Consider the following 20,812-nt stretch of genomic DNA (forward strand, 5'->3'; position numbering starts at 1 on the left):
TTTGTTGATAGGTACTGTTTTAATTTGTTTTTGTCATGGAATATCTTGCTTTCCCCATCAATAGTAATTGAGAGTTTCACTGGGTATAGCAGTGTGGCCGGGCATCTGTGGTGTCTTATGATTTGCAGCACTTCTGTCCGGGCCCTTCTGGCTTTTATGGTCTCTGCTTAAAAGTTGGGTGTAATTCTGATAGGTTTGCCATTATATTTCACTTGGCCTTTTTCCCTTGTTGCTTTTAATATTTTTTTTTTTGTTCTGTATATTTTGTGTTTTGATTATTATATGGCGGGAAGATTTTCTTATCGAGTCTCTTTTATTTGGTGTTCTATAGGCCTCTTTATGTCTATATACATCTTCTTTAAAATGGGGAATTTTTCTTTTATAATTTTGTTGAAGATATTATCTGGGCCTTAGAGTCAGGCATTTTCTCTTTCCTCAATGCATATTATCCTCAGGTTCCGTCTTTTAATGGTGTCCTTGATTTCTTGGATGTTTTGTGTCAGGAATTTTTTTTAGCAATTTCTCTGATGGTTGTTTCAAGTTCTATGATTGTATCTTATAGTTCCGAGATTTGTTCCTCCATCTCTTGGATTCTGTTAGAGTAACTCATCTCTGTGTTGCATGTTTTCTCCTCGAAGTTGTCTCATTCTCGTTTTTCTTCTGTCTGTGCCTTTATCATTGTTTCTATTTTAATTTTCAAATCTTGAACTATTGATTTCCTTCATCTGATTGCTTGTATTTTCCTGAATTTCTTCCATTGCCTCTCTATAGGCTTCTTTTTAAAAAAATTTTTTAAATTAATTTATTCTTGTTACATCTCAATGGTTATCCCATCCCTTGTGTCCTCCCATTCTTCCTTCCCTCCCTCCCATTTCCCCCCTTTTAAAAAAATTTTTTATTATTAATTTATTCTTGTTATATCTCAATGATTATCCCATCCCTTGTGTCCTCCCATTCTTCCCTCCCTCCCCTTTTCCCATTATTCCCCTCCCCTATGACTGTTCCTGAGGGGGATTACCTCCCCCTGTATATGCTCATAGGGTATTAAGTCTCTTCTCGGTAACCTGCTGTCCTTCCTCTGAGTGCCACCAGGTCTCCCCCTCCAGGGGACATGGTCAAATGTGAGGCACCAGAGTACGTGAGAAAGTCATATCCCACTCTCCACTCAACTGTGGAGAATGTTCTGACCGTTGGCTAGATCTGGGTAGGGGTTTACAGTTTACTGCCTGTATTGTCCTTGGCTGATGCCTTAGTTTGAGCGGGATCCCCTGGGCCCAAATCTGTATAGGCTTCTTTTATGTCTTCAATCTGTTTGGCTGCAACTTTTTGCATTTGTTTATGGATTTTATTAATTTCTTCCATTATCTTCATTACTAGGTATTTGAGGTAATTTTCTTGTATTTTGATTGTGTTTGAGTTCTCAGGGTTGCTTTCTTTGGGATAACTGTGATCTGGAGATGACATACTGGTTTGGTTTTTGTTGTTTGTGTTTTTGCACTGGCTTTTAGACATCTTGCTGTCTATGATGTTGGGAGGTAGCTTCTGGTTTCCTTTTCTGGTTGTTGAGAGTGGATTGTTGGTGAGTAATTATAGGTCGAGGGCCCTTGCCTGTGGGTATCAGGGAATTCTTCTGTGGAACAGGCATATGACCTGGTTTCCACTCCATGTGACTTTGTTCCACACCTTAGGCTCTCTGCTGGGTCAGCAGAGGTAGGCTCCTGCCAAGCCCTGTGCAGATCATGCAACTGAGGCAGTTCAGTCCTGCTGCATTGGGGCCACTGGTCCATTTTTTTTTACTGACCTCTAAGGGCTGCCCAGCTTCTCCCAAGAACATAGGAGACCCTGCTTGTGGGTTCCTTTCCTCAGGAGGCTGGGCTGTGAATCTGATCACAGAGTTTTTTTCAGTCTTCTGGAGGCTAGCTAAAGAAGTCTCTGTCCTGAGAATCGGTCATGAAGAAGGCTTTCTGTGCAGGGAGGGAGCACAGGGCAGCCATGCTCATCCAGAGTTGAGACAATGAAAATCTGCATCCCTTCTAGAGGGGCAAGGGAGCCTCTGGTTTGTGAAAGGCCAGGTAACTGACCACACTTGATTAACATAAAGGAAGTCAAGAGTCAAAGAACTAGATTTTTATTCACTAAGCTTAATGATAAAAGAAAGACAAGGATGGGGGCTATGGAGGGAGAAGTGGGGAGTGTGTTGCCCCAACCTTCCAACCTCTGGGTTTTAAACCAAGGGTACCTGAATAGCAAGAGACACTCCCAGGACACATCCCAGGGCTTGTCTGCAGGGCACTTTTGACACGTTTTTCTTCAAAGAGTCAGTTTTTGACACCTTTTGTGTGGGTTAGGATCTGCAAGGAACTAGTCTTTTAACATATTTGGGTCTGGTGGGTTGTTATCAACATGGGTTCTGCTCTCCTATGTCTTAGCATGAAGCTTACTACACAAAGCTGTACTATAAAGCAAAAGTAATTTAAAAAAAAAAACCAGCATGGTACTGGCATAGCAATAGGCTGGTTAACTATTGGAATCAAACTGAAGACCCAGAAATAAACCCACACACATTTGGACACTTGCTTTTAGACAAAGAAGCCAAATCTATTCAATGGAAAAAGGATAGCATCTTTAATAAATGGTGCTGGTCTAACTGGAGGTGTACCTGTCGAAAGATGTAAGTAGATCCATATTTATCAACATGCACAAAACTCAAATCCAAGTGGATTAAAGACCTCAACATAAAACCAGACACACTAAGTCTGTTAGAAGAAAAAGTGAGGAAGAACCTGGAACTCATTGGTACAGGAGACAGCTTCCTGAACAGAACTCCAACAGCCCAGGCTCTAAGGTCAACAATTAATAAATGGGACCTCATGAGGCTAAGAAGCTTCTGTAAGGCAGAAGACACTGTCAACAGAACAAAGTGACAGTATATATACTGGGAAAAGACCTTCACCAACCTTACATCTGACAAAGGTCTAATGGCCAAAATACATAACGAGCTCAAGAAATTAAACACCACCAAACCAAATAACCCAATTAAGAAATGGGGCTCAGAGTTAAACAGAGAATTCTCAACAGAGGAATATTAAATGGCTGAGAAACACTTAAAGAAATGCTCAACATCCTTAGTCATCAGAGAAATGCAAATCAAACCAATTCTGAGATTCTATTTTACACTCATCTGAATGGCTAAGATCAAAAACTCAAATGACAGTACATGCTGGTGAGGATGTGGAGAAAGGGTATCACTCCGTCATTGCTAGTGGGAGTAAAAACTAGTACAACCACTTTGAAACCAATCTGGTGCTTTCTCAGAAAACTGGAAATAGTGTACCTCAAGACCCAGCTATTCCACTCCTTGGAATATACCCAGAAGATGCTCCACCACACAAGAAGGATATATGCTGAACCATGTTCATAGCAGCCTTGGTCATAATAGCCAGATCCTGGAAACAACTTAAATGTCCCTCAATTGAAGAATGGATAAAGAAACTGTGGTACATTTACACTATGGAATACTACTCAGCTATTAAAAACAAGGAAATCCTGAAGTTTGCAGACAAATGGATGGAACTAGAAATGATCATACTGAGTGAGTTAACCCAGACCTAAAAAGACTCATATGATATATACTCACTTATAATTGAACAATAGGCCAAAAGTTATGTCCCATGAAAGTCTTCACTTGCCAGGAGATTGGGATAGGCGCAAAAAACTTGTATTGGGATTCTAGGTCAGGGACATATGGGAGACTGGGGAAATAGAAGGACCCAGAGTGTCCTAGAAACTTACAAGAAGAATATCATGACAGGTGGATCTGGACCCAGGGGCCTCTACTTAAGCTATTACACCAACCAAGGATAATGCATTCAGTAAGCATTGAACCCCTACTTGATTCTAGCCAATGGACAGGACATTCTCCACAGTTATGTGGAGAGTGGGGACTGACTCTGATATGAACTCTGGTGCCTCATTTTTGACCACTTCCCCTTGTGGGGGAAGCCTTGTGGCAATCAGAGAAAGGATAAGCAGGCTACCAAGATGAGACCTGATAGGCTGTGACCATTTGGTGGGGGAATGATGTCTCCTTCTGTCACAGACCTAGGGGAGGGAAATAGGGTGAAAGAGGGAGGAAGGGAGGACCAGGTGAAGGGATAACAATTGAGATATAATCTGAATAAGTTAATAATAAATTAAAAATTAAAAAATGGGGTACAGAGCTAAACAGACCTTTCAATAAAGGAATATAGAATGCCTGAAGAACATGTAAAGAAATGATCAGCATCCCTAGTCATCAGGGATGCAAATCAAAATGATTCTGAGATTCCATCTTGCTCCTATCGTAATGGCTAAGATCAAAAATTCAAGTGACAGCACATCCTGATGAGGATGTGGGGAAGGGGGAACACTCCTCCATTACTGGTGCAAGTGCAAAATTATACGACTTTGGAAATCAATCTGGAGCTGTCTCAGGGAATTCGGAATAATTCTGCCTCAGGACCCAGCCATACCCCTCCTGGGAATAGACCCGAAAGATGCTCCACCATACCACAAGCACATTTGCTCAATTATGTTCATAGCAGCCTTACTTATAATAGCCAGAAAGTGAAAACAACCTAGATGTTCCTCAACTGAAGAATGAATAAAAAACTTAATTGTTAATAAAAAATAAGGTTATTTTTAATTAATTGGTTTCAACTTTGTTTATGTATGCCAAATTAGTTCAAGTTTGATACACTGGCATAGAACTCAAATTTAGGATTATTACTCAAAGATTTATATATATATATATATACACACACATACATACATACATACATACACACACATACACACTATGTATATATAATATATATGTATATATATATATAATTTTTACTCTAATATGAGGTATTGTACCCCCTCATCTTAAGTAGAATACAAGGTTTATTTCCAATACCTTGAAAGTGCTATTGCAGGTTGTTTAGGATAATTGATACAAACTAATTGTTAGTTGATCAAATCATGGTCATGTCAATTATAAGTCTATTTTTATCACAAGTATATACATCCTAGGTTAAACATATAGATTCTATAGATATATAAGGCAGAATCATTAGATAAGGTTTTCAAAAGCCTCAGAGACTGACAGAATAGGACATTTAAAGATATTTTTATTATTTTAAAGATTCTTTGACAGTGAGACAGGTTAACCACTGGCAACACCCAGCCTAACTCAAAGAAGATGATGAGCACCAAAGAAACTCTTTATGGAAATGGCTTCATATGCTACAAACCGCTCACTGGGCAAAAAGACCTCATTTCTGCCACAGACAGAATTCTTCCCAAAAGTTGGTAAGTCTGGATAGAGGCAGAGTTCATGGTAAAACTCTGCCAAGACAGGGTAAGCAAGTCCTCAACAGTTCCTGACTCACAAATGTATCTGTCAGGTATATTGGGCCAGAAGGCTGAAGACGATACTACAATGTTATAGAGAGTTTTGGGTGACTGTTCAAGAAGCAAACTGTCTCAGTCACTTTTTCATTTTGGAAGCTACTAACCTACACTCCTGGTTTATGTAGGTAATTAAGTTTTGTTCCTCCTCAAGTCTCTGATGGGGTTGAGACCAGATAGTTTAGTCTTCCAATTAAGCTTAGTTGTTTAGGGGTTAAAATGTTTTTCAGTCTACACAGATGCTTTAAGTTGGTAGAGAGGAAATGTGAAAGAGATTAATTTGCATTCAGAATTTTAAATGCATCAATATAGGAAAGATGCTTTCTTCAAGATTGCCAAATACAAGTAGCCAAACACTATGAATGTAACATTTTTATATCTCCTGGTTGTCCTGTGGTTCTTCTTGCTGTAGATAGTTTATTTTATTTATGTGTAATAATATAAATGTATATGTAAAAAAGAAATATAATTAAAATAAAGAGTTAAAATCTTAGTGAAGATGTTTTAAAATATATTACTACTTTAGAAAATGAAGTAATTGGAATTGTGTGCATGTGTGCCTTAGTATATTGTTGTGTACACCTATGAGTTCATGTAACCACGGTGCCCAAAAGAGAGCATCAGTTTGATTTTCTTTTTTAGAGCTATTGTTACAGGTGTTTGGAATAATCATTTTCTCAAGACTCTACTGGATATTGAATCAGGTCCTCTACAACAGGGAGGAATACTATTAACTCATAAGTCATCAATCCATCTTTTGTAACTTTTTATTTGTTAATTAAGACATTACTCTCTCTTCTAGTTAATATTTCTTTAACTCATGTAATATAATTAGGGGCATTTTACCTTCCCCCTGTAAGGGGAACATTGTTTCAACTTCATCTGCAAACAACTGTTCACTCTCTAAAATCTCCTTGTATTTTATTCTCACTATTGAACTGTCATAAAAGTCAATCATTCATCCCAATGTTAAAGAATACTTTGAGTTTATTGTGAACATTTTTTATGTTAGAGCAGAAAAGAACATTTCCACACTGTACACATGCCAAAAAGATAAGTCTCATGAAAAAAATGCTTAGCACAAGATTATATGGAAAAAGCAGATAACATTAGTAGGTATGAGACTGACCAGCATCACCATTAGAAAAAAGTGTGAGAGTCATTCTAAAAGCAAATAGATATTGTACAGCAACCTTATATTTGGTGGCTGTGTAGACCCATTATTTGTGAGTTGCAGTTCATATAATATGAGTTTAGAACTAGGATTTCTTCCTGATATTTTGGATAGAATTTCTTTCTGGCCTTAACAAAATTATGTAGAACTTAGGAACAAAGATGCATCCAAGCATGCCAGCAGTGGAAGCCAAGATGGAGAAGATCTCCACAGCAACCATGACCTTGCCCTTGGTGCTGTGATATACAGGGATGAAGCTGAGCCAGACACTGCAGAACACCAGCATGCTGAATGTCAGGTACTTGGCTTCATTGAAGGCATCAGGCAGGTTTCTCACCAGAAAAGCCACAGTGAAGCTTCCCATGGCCAGGCAGGCCAAATATCCCAGGACAGAGTAGAATGCAGTAACTGAGCCCTTGTTGCACACAATGATGATATGGCCATGCTCAGAGTGTGCATCAATATCCACAAATGGAGGAGAAGATCCTAGCCAAATTGCACATAGAATTACTTGGAATAAGGAGCACATGGGAATGATGTAGTTAGGTACCCCTGATATAAGGATATACTTCATCCTTCTTCTGGTACCTGTGAGTTTGAAAGCCAGAACTACAGTGATTGTTTTTGCCAGAACTGTGGAAACAGCCACGGTGAATACAATCCCAAATGTGATCTGCTGCAGGATGCAGGTGGCTGTGTTTGGACGCCCAAGGAAGAGCAAGGAGCAGAGGAAACAGGACATGAGTGATATAAGTAAGAGGTAGCTGAGGGTTTTGTTATTGGCCTTTACAATAGGAGTGTCATGGTGCTTCACAAAGACCCCAAGACCCACAGCAGTGAATGCAGTGAAGCACAGGGCTATTAAGGCAAGAGCCATACCTAATGGATCTTCATAGCTCAGAAAGACCACAGCTTTGTCTACACAGTGGTTCTGCTCTGGGTTGGCATACTGCTCCTCTGGACACATCACACATTGATCCACATCTGACGGAGAAAGGGAGGTTTCATTAGTGCTGCTTCAGCATTTTATTGATAGGACATTAGAGAAGCATGGCGATATGCACATTTTAATACTGTTTATGTAATTCAAGGACAGTGTTGCACAGCAATGTTTTTATTTGATCATACTCAGTCTCTTTGAAGAAAAAGCAATCATTTCTATGTTTATTGAATTTTGTTGATGATATAATTTATGTTTTCTGTAAGTACAGTTTTCTTACATTGTACTTTGTGTTATACTGAAATGACTTAGATTCGAGTTCAGGAAAGGTAAATTCATTAATGACAGTGTATTGAGTGTATTTTAAAATAACAAATTCTGTACACTCATTGTCTCCTGAAGTCATTGATTGTTTTATCACTGTTACCTTTATGACAGAAAATGACTCTGCCTTCTATTGGGACAAGACCTGTTGTAAATTTTTGAGTTTCAATTCACTAGCCCAAACACACTAACATAAATGGAATGTCGGGTTGTATGTGTGGTTTATATTTGTGTGTGTGTGTGTGTGTGAATTTAGAAGTAATAAGGAAGCTTATGTATCTGAGTTTTATTAGAGTCTAAGGAGGATGCAATAGGGTCAGAGTGAGAGTTGAATGACATATGAATATAAAGTTAATGATTTAAAACTGTAAAATATTAAATAATAATTTTCTCAGTTGTATGCTTATCTGGCCATAGGAACCAGGAATCCTGATACTTGTTAACAATGAAAGTAGAAAACTCTGATCTTAATGAGCCCTAAAAGCTTTCATCTTGATTCCATAATGTTTGGAATCATTCAGCCCATTCCTCCTCCCTTCTGTTAATCTCTATGGGACTCAGACTCTCTGAGTGGACTCAAGGGTGAAATGCACATGGAAAAACAACATGAGCAAGGTAACACAAGGACTCCAATAGTGGTAACAAATATTGTTTTTATTTTCCTACAGTACTGCATTCATAAATTGCAAGATCCAGAATGGCAACTGAAATATATGTGTGTGAAATTTCATCCAGTCATTGGATAATTGCAGAGAGTGATGATGTGTTTCCAGCCATTTCATTATTTTTATCTAGAGGAGTGTATATATGGATAGATATAATTAGTCAATGTTTTTAAACACCTAGGCTAGTTGGCTCAACTGTAAAGAGAATATAAATATTTCTCAGAAACCCAGAGTTCCAATCCCAGTACTTATGTCAAGTGTTTCAAACTGCACGTAACTCTATCTGCATGTGTTTCCATAGCCTCTCAACTGCATCTGCACTTGTTACATGCATCCATATTCCCCCAAAATGTAAACCTAATTAAAGTGATAAGAATAACTTTTTGTAATTTTTGTGGTATTTGTTAATGTAAATCACCTCTACTATTACTTGTTTTTACATTTAAAACAATTTCATTCCATGTAGTTTGTTTTAGAGAATGTTGTGTGTTGGAATGCATGTATGTAAGAAGCCATCTTCTAGGAGTTAGTTACATACTCCTACATGGATCCTGGGCACGTATTCAGTTCATCAGCCTTAGTGTCAGGAGATTTAGACTCTGGGTCATCTCAATTGCCACTTTAAGAACTTTCATTTAATTATATCCATTGGCTATCTGCATTTAGTCACTGCTAAGTAAATAATCATTTGACTAATACATTCTGTGTAGGTGGCAATAATATTTTGAACTAAATTCTTTCTGTATAAATTATTCTAAGCTATAACATTAATACATTATTAATTGAATTGGATGCTTTATTTAAAATATTGATTACAAGAATCCTCATATTTCCTACATTTTATCCGAAGAATCATGCCCCCCTACTTAGAATTTCATAACATCAGACATTTGAAAAGTGGTCTTTGGATAATACAAAGTATCTTCCATCTCATTGCTAGATTCTCATAATTATAAGAGAAATATTTTCCCTCTATATTAATATAACAGAGGAGTTGTATTTGTTACCCAACAGCGACATGACAGGATGTAGCATGTCTGATGCCCTGTTCTGTACTGCATGGAACCCTGTACTTATGCGGTGTGCACAAATTATGTAGGGACACATATATATACATGCTAAGAGAATACATAAACATTTTTTAAAGATCTGAGACAAGAATCTAATCTACGCAGAGTTTTAGAAGAGATAAATCATTAAGAAAGTCTATAAAATGCATGCAAACTGAAGTTTGGTTATCAAAATCTTTCTTTGAGAAAATGGGATCCTCTTTCAATTGAAAATGAGTCACAGTGTCTATAAAGACATAATGGTTTGTCATTTGCTGTTCTTCAGGAAATTGTTAATATTTGTATGTCTACAAAGACCTACATCGGAAAGCTATACATATTATTTTTTCAGTTGGTTTTTTGATAAGTTTAGTATCTCAGAGTGGGTAGGAGATGAAGATAAACATGAAGGTTTCTGCACAGCACCAACACTCACTTGTCTCATTAGAAATTTCATTTTCTGGGCATGGGCTGCATTCAAAACAGCAGGTGGCCATTCCCTCTTTCCAGAATTTTCTGAATCCAGGACCACAGTCAGCACTGCACACAGAGGGCAATATCTGAGAAAAATTAGACACATGCTGATATCAGATTTTTTTTACCTACTTCTCCATATATATTATATTAGCTTGTTGCAGTATGAATGACCTTATTCTATAAACAAGATCTGATGGAGCCCATGTCACTTAGTACATTGTATAGTGTCAAACACATAAATATATGAAAACAAAATTGATGAAAAAAAACGAATTGCTTCCCAATTCCTAGAAATGTAGTAACAAATATTGATTGTGTGCTGTATTCAAACACTACAGAACCTCAGTCGGATTTTTCTAGCTAATGAATGTCAACTTGATACCAAGTACAGTAAAAAGACAGAGGAAAATTACCTGAGAAATTATGCCCCCCAGACCAAACTGTTCCTATATTTGTGAGGCATTTCATTCAGTGGTAATTTATGTATGAGTGACCATCCCACTGTGGGAGGTGCACTTGCTAGGCAAGGTTCTATGAGAACTCTCACAGAACAAGCCAGTACGCAGAGCTTTTTCAGGGTCTAGATTTAGTTTAATCTACAGATTCCTGCCTTGTCTTCCCTTGACAGTCATAGGTGAGGCAAATCAACTTTTTCTTCCCTTTGCTTAAGGCTGCTTAATCACAGCATCAATTAGCAGTGTAAGACTAAAAGACTCATGCACCCAGGGAAATTTGTCCTAGAATCTCAGACACAAAACATGACTTCCAATAAATTGACAGTGTAAGCTTTGACAAGCTGAATGTAAAGAGAAAGCTAGGTGAGTGGGCAAATCCTGGTTTAGTTGTGGTGAGAAAGTACTGAATTCCTGTGTATTGAGCTGGAGGGTGGAGTGTTTTCTGCGGTGAATAGGCTCCACAGGGCCTGTAAATACAGGGAACATTGAATAAAGATTGTTTAATTTAATTTGAAAAAAATTAAGTTAAAATAAAATATTGAACTTGAAGGTCATTTGCATGACAATGAACATTGACATTGGGGATTGCATGGGTAATTGATCCATTTGTGCCTCCCCAGTTTGAATCCTTTGTTCTTTGTTGTGCATAAAAATGTGATTCTATAATTGAGTTGAATTATGTGAAGGATCAACCCTAATTGATTTTTTTTTGTTTATTGGCGAATATAAGCCATTGATGTTTAAAGATTTTTATGACCAGTGAATGTTGAGGTCTTTTATTTTGACTTAGGTTGTGGTAGTGTGTTTGTTTGGTTTTGTTTTTCTAAAGTGAAGTTATCTATTTCCTGTGTTTTTCTTGGTTTAATTAGCCTTTTTGGTTTGGAGTTTTCCTCTTATCATCTTCTGTAGGGCTGGATTTTTGGAAAAGGTACTGTTTATTTTTTTATGGAATATCTGATTTTCTTCATCCATGGTTAATGAAAAATTTGCTGGTTATATTAATCTGGACTACATTAATCTAATTACTCTCTAGATTATTAGTGTTTGCATGACCTCTGCCCAGGCCTTTTTAGCTTTTATGGCCTCTGCTGAAAACTAAGATGTGTTTACTCACAGACACAGAGTCTGAGATGTAAAATGTAGATGCAGCTCTCATGCAGACATCCAGACTCAGGGACCTGTGCACATGCCCACAGGGAAACAGCAATGTCTTTGTGGACTAGTTTATGTGGCCTGAGGCCAGACCCATCATGTTCCAGACAGTGTGGACCCATCTCACCCCGGATACTCCAGCTTTGATGTTCTGAATCTCTCAACCCAGTCCCTTGGCTCAGTCTCTCTGATCAGAGAACATGATCTGCACTGCTATCTTGGATCCTTTTATAAATATTATTAATTGGTTGCTTAATATGTCATTGATCATTCTTTCATTTAAGACTATAACATTGGAATTATGCTTTTTCTTTCCATATCTTCATATTTTTGTTTATTTTTTCTGCATTGGGATATGTATAAGGGTAGAGGAGCACTGCTTATATTGTTTTGACTTCTGTATGCTCTTCCCGTGGTTGCTTATGTAATATTCTACTAAGATGTGGTTATAACAAAAATGAGTTTTCATTTCTTGTTACAGAATTGATATATATTTCAGTAGCTACACCTTCAGCTCATATGTTCTTTTCCCTTAGATAGACTTTTCTCTTCACATTGAGAAGAATAATTTACTGTAAGTTTTATATTTTCTAAACAATAGGACATATCACTTGATGTCAAAATTGAAGACATTCTTGAAATTAAATCTTTTAAAATTCAATGACCTTTGAAACTGGGTAATTTCAAGTAAATACCACCCACATCACCCACATCACTATTCATACCTATAATATACAGAGCACGTATCATGTGAAATTTCTTTTGTTAAACCCACATTTGTATTAGTATCAATCCACCCCATATAGAAAATTAAAAGTGAAATCCCATTATTTTTTTTTAATACAGAATTTATTAGATGAGCATGGGGGGAGAAGGAGAGGGGGAAAGGGGTCACCAAGAGAAAGAAAGTAGAGAGAGGGAGAGTAGAAAAAGTGAAATCCCATTATTGATTACAATGAACTATATCATAATTCAGGTGGTTAAACAAGATTCTTCTGGTGAAAAATGTCTTCTCCAGTGTATCACTCCGGGCTGGAGAGCTGCCACATTGTTGGTAATAATTATTGTTCAAGAAGAGGACCCATGTTTGACCTTGCAAACCAATTTTTTGTCAGAAATCCATCTTAAGTTCCCAGGAACCTGAATCACTTCTTGGAATCCATATGCATTACGTGTACCAGTATTTCATAGACATATATACAGATACACCATTCAAAAGCACGTTAAGAAAAAATTAGTTGAATAAAAACCAAGGTTATAAATCTTAGCAATCTAACATGGCTCATGAAAATTTAAATTCATATATAGAAGCATCTAGAACTTAGAAGCTCAATTTAAAAAGGATTGAACAGTATTACATAATAAAATGAACGATTTATATATTTTCTTTACTCCATCCTTACAATAACATCAATATCTTTGAAATCTGTGCCAGATGTCCAAAAGAAATGTAAAAAGCACTGTGTTGTAATAAGACTGGAACCAAGAAACACTTGCTCACTTTAGAGCAAGTAATATAAAACAGTAGTAAAACACTGTGTTATAGTTATATTAAAAACCAGAAGCAAAGGCCAGGTGGTGGTGGTGTACACCTTTAATCCCAGCACTTGGGAGGCAGAGGCAGGCAGATCGCTGTGAGTTCGAGGCCAGCCTGGTCTACAAAGTGAGTCCAGGAGAGCCAAGGCTACACAGAGAAACCCTGTCTCGAAAAACCAACCAACCAACCAACCAACCAACCAACCAACCAACCAACCAATCAACCAACCAACCAACCAAACAAACAAACAAAAAAAAACAAAAAACAACCAAACAACAACCACCCCCAAAAAAACCAAACAACAAAACTCACAGAAACAGATCTGATATGATAAATGTAAATGTCTGGAAATAGAATGTTCAAATAACTAATAAATATATCACATCAAAAATTAAAAATAAGAAACATAGTATAAGAGGACACCTTTTGACTCCTTATCTGACAATCTACTTTATATCACTAATTTAGAAGGTGCACACATGTGAGTGTTTACTGGTGAGTCAGGTAAACCACTACATTACGTTCAAGCCTACCTTTGTACTTCCTGTGGCCCACTCCATCATCTCTGCAGATAAATGGAGCTGTTGACCATGTGGAAAATATGGGCTGAAACTTCCAATCTTCACCTTAATTTCAAGACCTTGTTGCAAATTGGAGATATAGAAAACGTCACATTCCTCCTGCAGTTTTTCTCTTTGGTTGATAGTCACTCTGTCACCAACTGGATTTGTGAAGTGGATATTCCTCAGAATGTCATAAAGCTGAAATAGAAATAGCATACTGTAGTGCATAATATTTTTCTTGAGGCCAGACAGTATAATCTGACATTATCTGAAAAGTAAATTCAATGAACACATCCCAGAGTAAAATCTCAGTGACAGCAACTGGGTAAATAAAAGTAACATCTCTGTGACAATCTGGAGACCTAAGACATGGAGGCCTTCAGGGAGGATATGGGAGTGTGTCTAGGTGAGAGTCATGGTAGCAAGGGTCATGGAGGCTAAATACAACTCTTTGTGGAGGGAGGGAAACACCAACCAACCCAACAACACTTAAGCCCAAAATTTACCCTGCCTACGGGGAATGCAAGACTAAAGACAGCAGTGAGATTGAGTGGATGCCCAAACCATGCCTGGACCAATGGGAGACCCACCCCATAGGAGAAAGCCAGACCCTGACACTATTAATGACATTCTGCCATGCTTGCACATGGAAGCCTAGCAAAGCTGTTCCCTGAGACCCTACACCCAGAAGTGGATGGAAACGCATGCTGAGATTCACAGCTGAACACATTCTGAAGTGTATGAGGTCTAGTGAAAAAGTTGGAAGGAGAGAAAGAAGTATCTGGGAGTAACAGAGTTCCACAAGTAGGCCAAAATAGCTAGCTAACCAGGGCCCAGAGGGCCTTGTGGAGATTCAAACAAACACTGGGGATCATGCATAGACTGGGCCTAGGTTCCCTACACTGATAAAGGCAATAGGCAGCTCAGGCTTCAGGTGTGCCCCATGATAAAGAGAGAGCAGGATGTCTGAGATTAGGACTCAGTTGCCATCTCTAAGATCACTACGGCCTGATGGAAATGCCTGACCTGGCCACAGGGAAGTGGAAGTGCTCAGCCCTGATTCAACTTGATGACCTTGGGTGAGTTGGTAAGAGGGATCCTCTTTTCTGAGGAGTAGGTTAGTGGGGATGGATGTAAAGTGTGACTAGGAGGATCTGAGGGAAGAGCCTACCCTCAGGATATAAAGAGAATAATAAATTAGTTAAATTTAAAAATTACCAAAATGTTCCTAGAATTTTACAGCTCTCAAGAATATACTATAAAACACAGAGACATACTTGCAGAATCAAACGAGACGTGCAGTATGAACACACACACACACACACCGACACACAGACAGACACTGACACACACACACACACACACACACACACTCCTACACAGAGAGGTTCCTTAATCTTACAGAACATACAGACAATACACTCAAAGCAGGAACATAATTATTTAACAAAAATACACATACATGCCCCCAAACTTATAAACATAGAAGCACACACAGGTAGAGATACACACAGATGTAGAAGAGTACAAAACACATTCATAGGCACTCACACACATGCCCTGACAGGTACTCAGGAGAAAAACAGATAAAAACAACCACATAGAGTGACAGACAGACAAATTTACAATTGCATCCAAGATACACAGAAAGGAAGATAAAAAGCCAGACATACATAAAGTGACACACACACACACACACACACACACACACACACACACACACATGCACACACAGCAACACAGATATACCTACATGAAAGCACATTGACCAAAAGACAAAATTACACTCTCAGTCACCTCACAACACTTTCACTGAAAAATACACACAGAAAGATAAATACAGACACAAACACACATACAGAAAGATATTGCTACATTAAAAAATTTATATTCAATTCCACAGATAATTGGAAAGTTAGGCATGTGGAATAGAAATGTCTATACACAGCAACAGCAACGCAAATATACAAAGAGATTCACAGCAACAGGAAAAACATACACATATACAAAGTGATAAGTATGATTTCTCACATAGGAACAAACATGTATGTACAGAATTGAATCCCAGCACTGTTTCCTAGGTAGTTACTCTCATAAACCCAATAAGGATCCTAGTATGTACAGTGTGTACTGAATCAGTTTAAAAAGCTTGGGAACACCATGCATACAGTTATTACAACGTATTTGACAATTTATGACCAAGAGATTATTCACTCATCATGGAGAGGATTAATTTGCAAACACTGATTATACTTCCAGGTTTGAACCAGTGTGATGATATTAAGGTTCTCTGTATCAAAGTCAATAGGTATCATAAACAACATTCCCTACCACACTAGTGCCTTTACATTCTTCATTTTTACTGCTATTTCCTTTCTTTTATATTTAAACTATTTATTCAGATTACATCCCAATTGTTATCTCCACACTTGTGTCTTCCCATTACCCCTTTCTCCTTCTTCCACCCTATCAAGCTTTATATTTCACATCTACTGCACTCGGATGGCACCTGTGAGAGCCTTATAAAAGTGTGTCTTTGATGACAACAAACATTATCAAATAGAAGAAACAGTACCTTAAGGCACACAGATTTGTAGTTGTTCAATATGGGTATTTCAAGAAGAACCAAATATTGAAAAAACCACTCATGCATGGCATGGGCTGAGGCGTACACAGCATTGTATATGTCATAACTGCTACCACTAAAGGCCATGTCAAAAGTGTTTTCCATTAACCATTGCAATGTGGCATTGGACGAGCAGTTCTCCATTGTGTTACAGTTAGATGCCAAGGCTTCACAGTTAAAGTACATCCACTCCATGCTTGCCAGATATTTGTCAGAGTAGTTGATAGGGTTCAATGTCTGGACAACATTTTTGAAGCCTGAAATATCTGGATGATGGTGAGCAAAAGTAAGAGTCCCATGAAATGAGTCCAGTGTGTCATCCCTCTTACTCATAGCGTCATCCCCGTGTGAGGTTGTGATCCATATTCTCTTTATACCTAGAGACTCCCACCTTCTTACACTCAAAGCCAGTGTATACTCTATGTCACCATAAATGATGACCACATTTGTGGAAGATGTCATGATTTGGTTGTAATACACTTCTGCTCTTGGCATGTATAACTCCATGTTGACTGGGATCATGTTCACAAAGGCAAAGCAGACTGTGTTTTTTTCCATCTCTCTTCTCAAATAAGAGAGAAATTGTATGCCCTGATCATTGTCTGAGATGACTAGCCCAACCCAGTTCCATCTGAAATAAAGTATGAAGGAGACCATGGCCAGGGCTAAAGATATGTCGTTAGGGGCCATCTGATATAGAAGAGGATATTGTTCATGATCACTTAGGACAGGATGGAAAGGCCCAAATGTAAGAAGAAAGACCTAGGACACAGGCAGCAGCATGAGGCAGCATGAATATGTACGAACTTGTAAACACATTGCTCTTCAGAGAGTTCTAGAGAAACCAATTAGCTCTTATGTCTTCCCTCATCTCTATTTCAAAGAAGGACATGTCAACGACCTAACATGTCTCTAAATACTAAGGCCCTTAAACTCTTCTTAGACTCTCTGAATCCTACCAAAAGCAACATGATATCAAAAGTCCCACTCCAAAAACTCTCACCTGGTAACTTACGAACAGGTTCATGAATGTCTGTATTGTTGCTGTTGTTTCCCAGCTTGTTCCTGTGAGTAACAGTGCACACATTGGCTTTCTTGTACAGTCATAATTAGGTAGAACATTGTTTATGACCATACGCATATGTCTGGTGAATTGCGGCAGTGTCTTACAACCAAATCCAATGTAGTCAAACAGAGACATATTTGGTAAAAGACCAGGGTTCCTGTTGACTTCATCCATGGAAAAAGCCAATGCAAAAGCAAATCGCTGGCTTTCTGGTGTTGTGCTGTAAAAGGATACAGTGTTTATTATGGGCAGAGATATCATTTGTAATGAATACAAGAGATATCCTTTATTGAACAGTATTTCCTCCCACCTCCAAAGATTGAAACAGATGAGCTGGAAATTACAAAAGCTTTAAACACTCCTGAGAGGGTGTCTCCCATATATAATATGTGATATTGAAATCTTGCACAGAGACTGTTTCTATGTCTTGTTTTTGGATGCTGTCTCAGAACGTAAAGACACGAGCATAGGTTTGACCAATGAGAAATTCTAAAGAAATCTTTAATTTGAAAGTATGGAGCAATATAAAAATATTTGTGGTTGTTAGATGTCTCAGATTTTCTCATGAAGTGAATGGAATTAGCTAAGGCAGTTGAAGGAAGAATTAGGAGTGCACAGTCATCCTTATCATGGGCTACATTTGCCTCCTGTACTTAAATTTATTTATAATTAGTGGCAATATATTTAACAAATCACCACATATCCATCTGCATCTCCTGTGTTTTTTCCTCCAATTTGACTACTAGAAAAATAAAATCGTTTTGTATATTTTGTGTCATCCAAATTATTACATTTACAGAATAATTGATGAAAATATATGTATGCACATGTTTGTGTGGACAACAAATTTTTTAGGTCACAATATGATAATACAATCGACAGCTTTCAAAATTTATGCATTGCTCTAGACAATTCTGACTCAAATGCACAGGTACACACTTGTGTCAGGTACTGAAATCAGAGAATAAGATCACAAGCCACCAGCTAATTGTGATTCACCTAATTTTTGTTTACACACACATGCGATGGACTCACACTGAGCATATTCTCGTAACATAATTTTTCTTCTAGAAGACATCCTTAGCTAGATGTGGTGCTACATGCCTTGTAATGGCAGCACTCAGGGAGGCAGATGCAGTCAGATTACTGTTAGATTGAAGACATCATTTTCTATGAAATGAGTGCAGAACAGCCAAGACATTACCAAATAATGTCTCAAAAAACATTATTTTGACCAACTCTCTGGTAACACTGACATAAATGTAGCTCCCCACTGAGAGCCAGGAACATTCAGAAATTCTAGTAGCTCTGTAAATGCCATAATTTATGTTTATAAAATAGACTACAAAACTGTGTGAGGATGTTAATTCTTAAATAAAACAGGCAACACATCAATTGATGTAAAATCATAGCATATTGTAGTTTTGTTTATGAGAAAAAATAGTTCATGTGTCTTCCATGTCAAGCCCTATCTGACCAATATACATCAAACTTAATACATCATTCTGAATGATCCACTCAGAATTAAATACAGTTTCAATTTTAAATTTGTTTCTCTGTAATTTTTTTTATAAAAATAGTCTCTATGAGAACATTCTTTACATATACAGAGCATGTATCTTTGAGAATTTCAGTAACAAAAAAAGAAATTTAGATTCAGGACTTGCGCTTTCAGTCACTATCTCCTACAACAAAGGTTGAGAAACATTAATTATTTAAGCTGTGTGCGTAGCCTAGCTGCCCAATGTTCTGTGTTTGAAACAACTGAGAAATTCAGAAATTTTGTATGAATCCCGTATTTCTAAAAGTTCAGCTATGCATAGCAAAATTAATGAGAGAGAAATGAAGGAGATAAATATGACTTAAGTCTCAGTAAATAGACAACTCATACATAAAGGGAGAAGATGCATGGCTATTAAATAATGGCAAAATTGAATTAGTAAGTGGCTTCTCTCTCTGTTCTCAAGTGTTGCCACCTATCACATGACACAACTGCCACTCAGGCAACCAAAAAAAGGGATCTAAACTCTAAACAGTATGAGTGATATCCTCACTTTTCAAAGAATCCAAAGGTATCCTTTACAGTCCAAGAGTGTGAAGAACTCACCTTGGTTATATATAAAAGCTAGTGTTTGTACAACTACACAAGTGAAGCATGGAGCAACAGGAACATGGTTCCCAGTAACCTGATCTCTTACTTCCATTCTCAATCGAGTTTCAGAAACCATAGTGTGACCACATGCAAGGAATTGGAGAGAGTGTCTTTGTAGCTATGTGGAAGCTCTCAAGAGCTATGTGTAGCACAAACATTACTAACACAAACACTACAAACAGTTCATGCACTAGGAGATACAGAAGACTGTATAGTCATTTACTGCAATGTACTTAGGGTAAAACTTGTTGAACTACATGGGATTGCTTTCAGTCATACATCCCCAGCTATGGTACAATGGAAACTGTGATTAGGAGGACTATATATGTTGGGTCACTGTGAGGGATGTTTTTCCAGTCAGCCTACAGCTTTAAATAAGGTGCCTAACATAAATTAAATCAGAAAACACCTGAAAAGCATTAAAAGTAGAAAGAAATCACAGTGTCTGTAAAGAAGTGATAGTTCACTCTTGTTATACAGGCTGTGAGAACAGGACACCAGACTCAAAGTATTGCTACAATCCTCTTTAAATACCCCACGAAATACGTGTCAGGACATTTACATGGAAGATTTTAAAGCACTTACAATTCATTCAGATATTTGTTCCAATGCTCTCTGCCTATTGCCTCAGAAGTTGGTTGAAGGAAGAAGACACAATTTGGCCCCAAGTCCAGGTCTTTACCTTCCTTCAACTTCGTTCTCCAATAGCACCTAGGATGGATCAAACTGGCCAGGAGAAGGGGGATGTTCAGGAGCAAGAAATGGAAAATCAAAGCACACATACTTGTCCTGCCTTAAACCTGGACAATGTGGAATCTGAACCGCCATCAGCACATCAAATGAGCACCTATGTTTTTTTTTTGCATGGTTTTATTTCTCTGGTCAAAGAGACTCTAGCTGTATGTTCTTGTTTCCTTTCTTTTCACACTGGTCCTGATTCCTGGAGGAATTTTCAACACCCTTCTCCCTGGGGTACAACTGATGTCCACAGACCATAGTTTACACATGGGAAGGTTAATAAATATATGAATAGCTCAGTCCCAGGTTCCATGAAATCACTCTTGCTTTAAAATTGAAAGCCCCTGGGAGAAAAGTCTTTTGTTCAAATTTGTTCCTTGGAATGTCCTAAGATAATGATTATGTGAATACAATTATAGATGATGTCAGTGTATTGTGTCAGATGGTCAACAGTGAGACAT

The 20,812-nt window shown here is 37.8% G+C and overlaps 1 protein-coding gene across 2 annotated transcripts; it reads right to left on the reverse strand.

Moving 5' to 3' along the window:
* Nucleotides 1-6,692: 6,692 nt before the first annotated feature.
* Nucleotides 6,693-20,395, reverse strand: LOC127203505 (vomeronasal type-2 receptor 116-like). Of its 2 annotated transcripts, none has more exons than XM_051162310.1 (6): nt 20,199-20,395; nt 17,399-17,681; nt 16,345-17,157; nt 13,740-13,967; nt 10,022-10,145; nt 6,693-7,591 (listed from the first exon to the last, which is right to left on the reverse strand). In XM_051162310.1, exons 1-6 carry the CDS (start codon nt 20,393-20,395, stop codon nt 6,693-6,695), a joined length of 2,544 nt encoding a protein of 847 aa, XP_051018267.1. The 2 variants fall into 2 exon arrangements, with proteins under 2 accessions (XP_051018267.1, XP_051018268.1); XM_051162311.1 differs by having other exon boundaries at nt 6,693-7,465; nt 10,016-10,145.
* Nucleotides 20,396-20,812: the final 417 nt, after the last annotated feature.

Source organism: Acomys russatus, chromosome 19 (assembly GCF_903995435.1).
Source record: "Acomys russatus chromosome 19, mAcoRus1.1, whole genome shotgun sequence".
Taxonomy (NCBI): domain Eukaryota; kingdom Metazoa; phylum Chordata; class Mammalia; order Rodentia; family Muridae; genus Acomys; species Acomys russatus.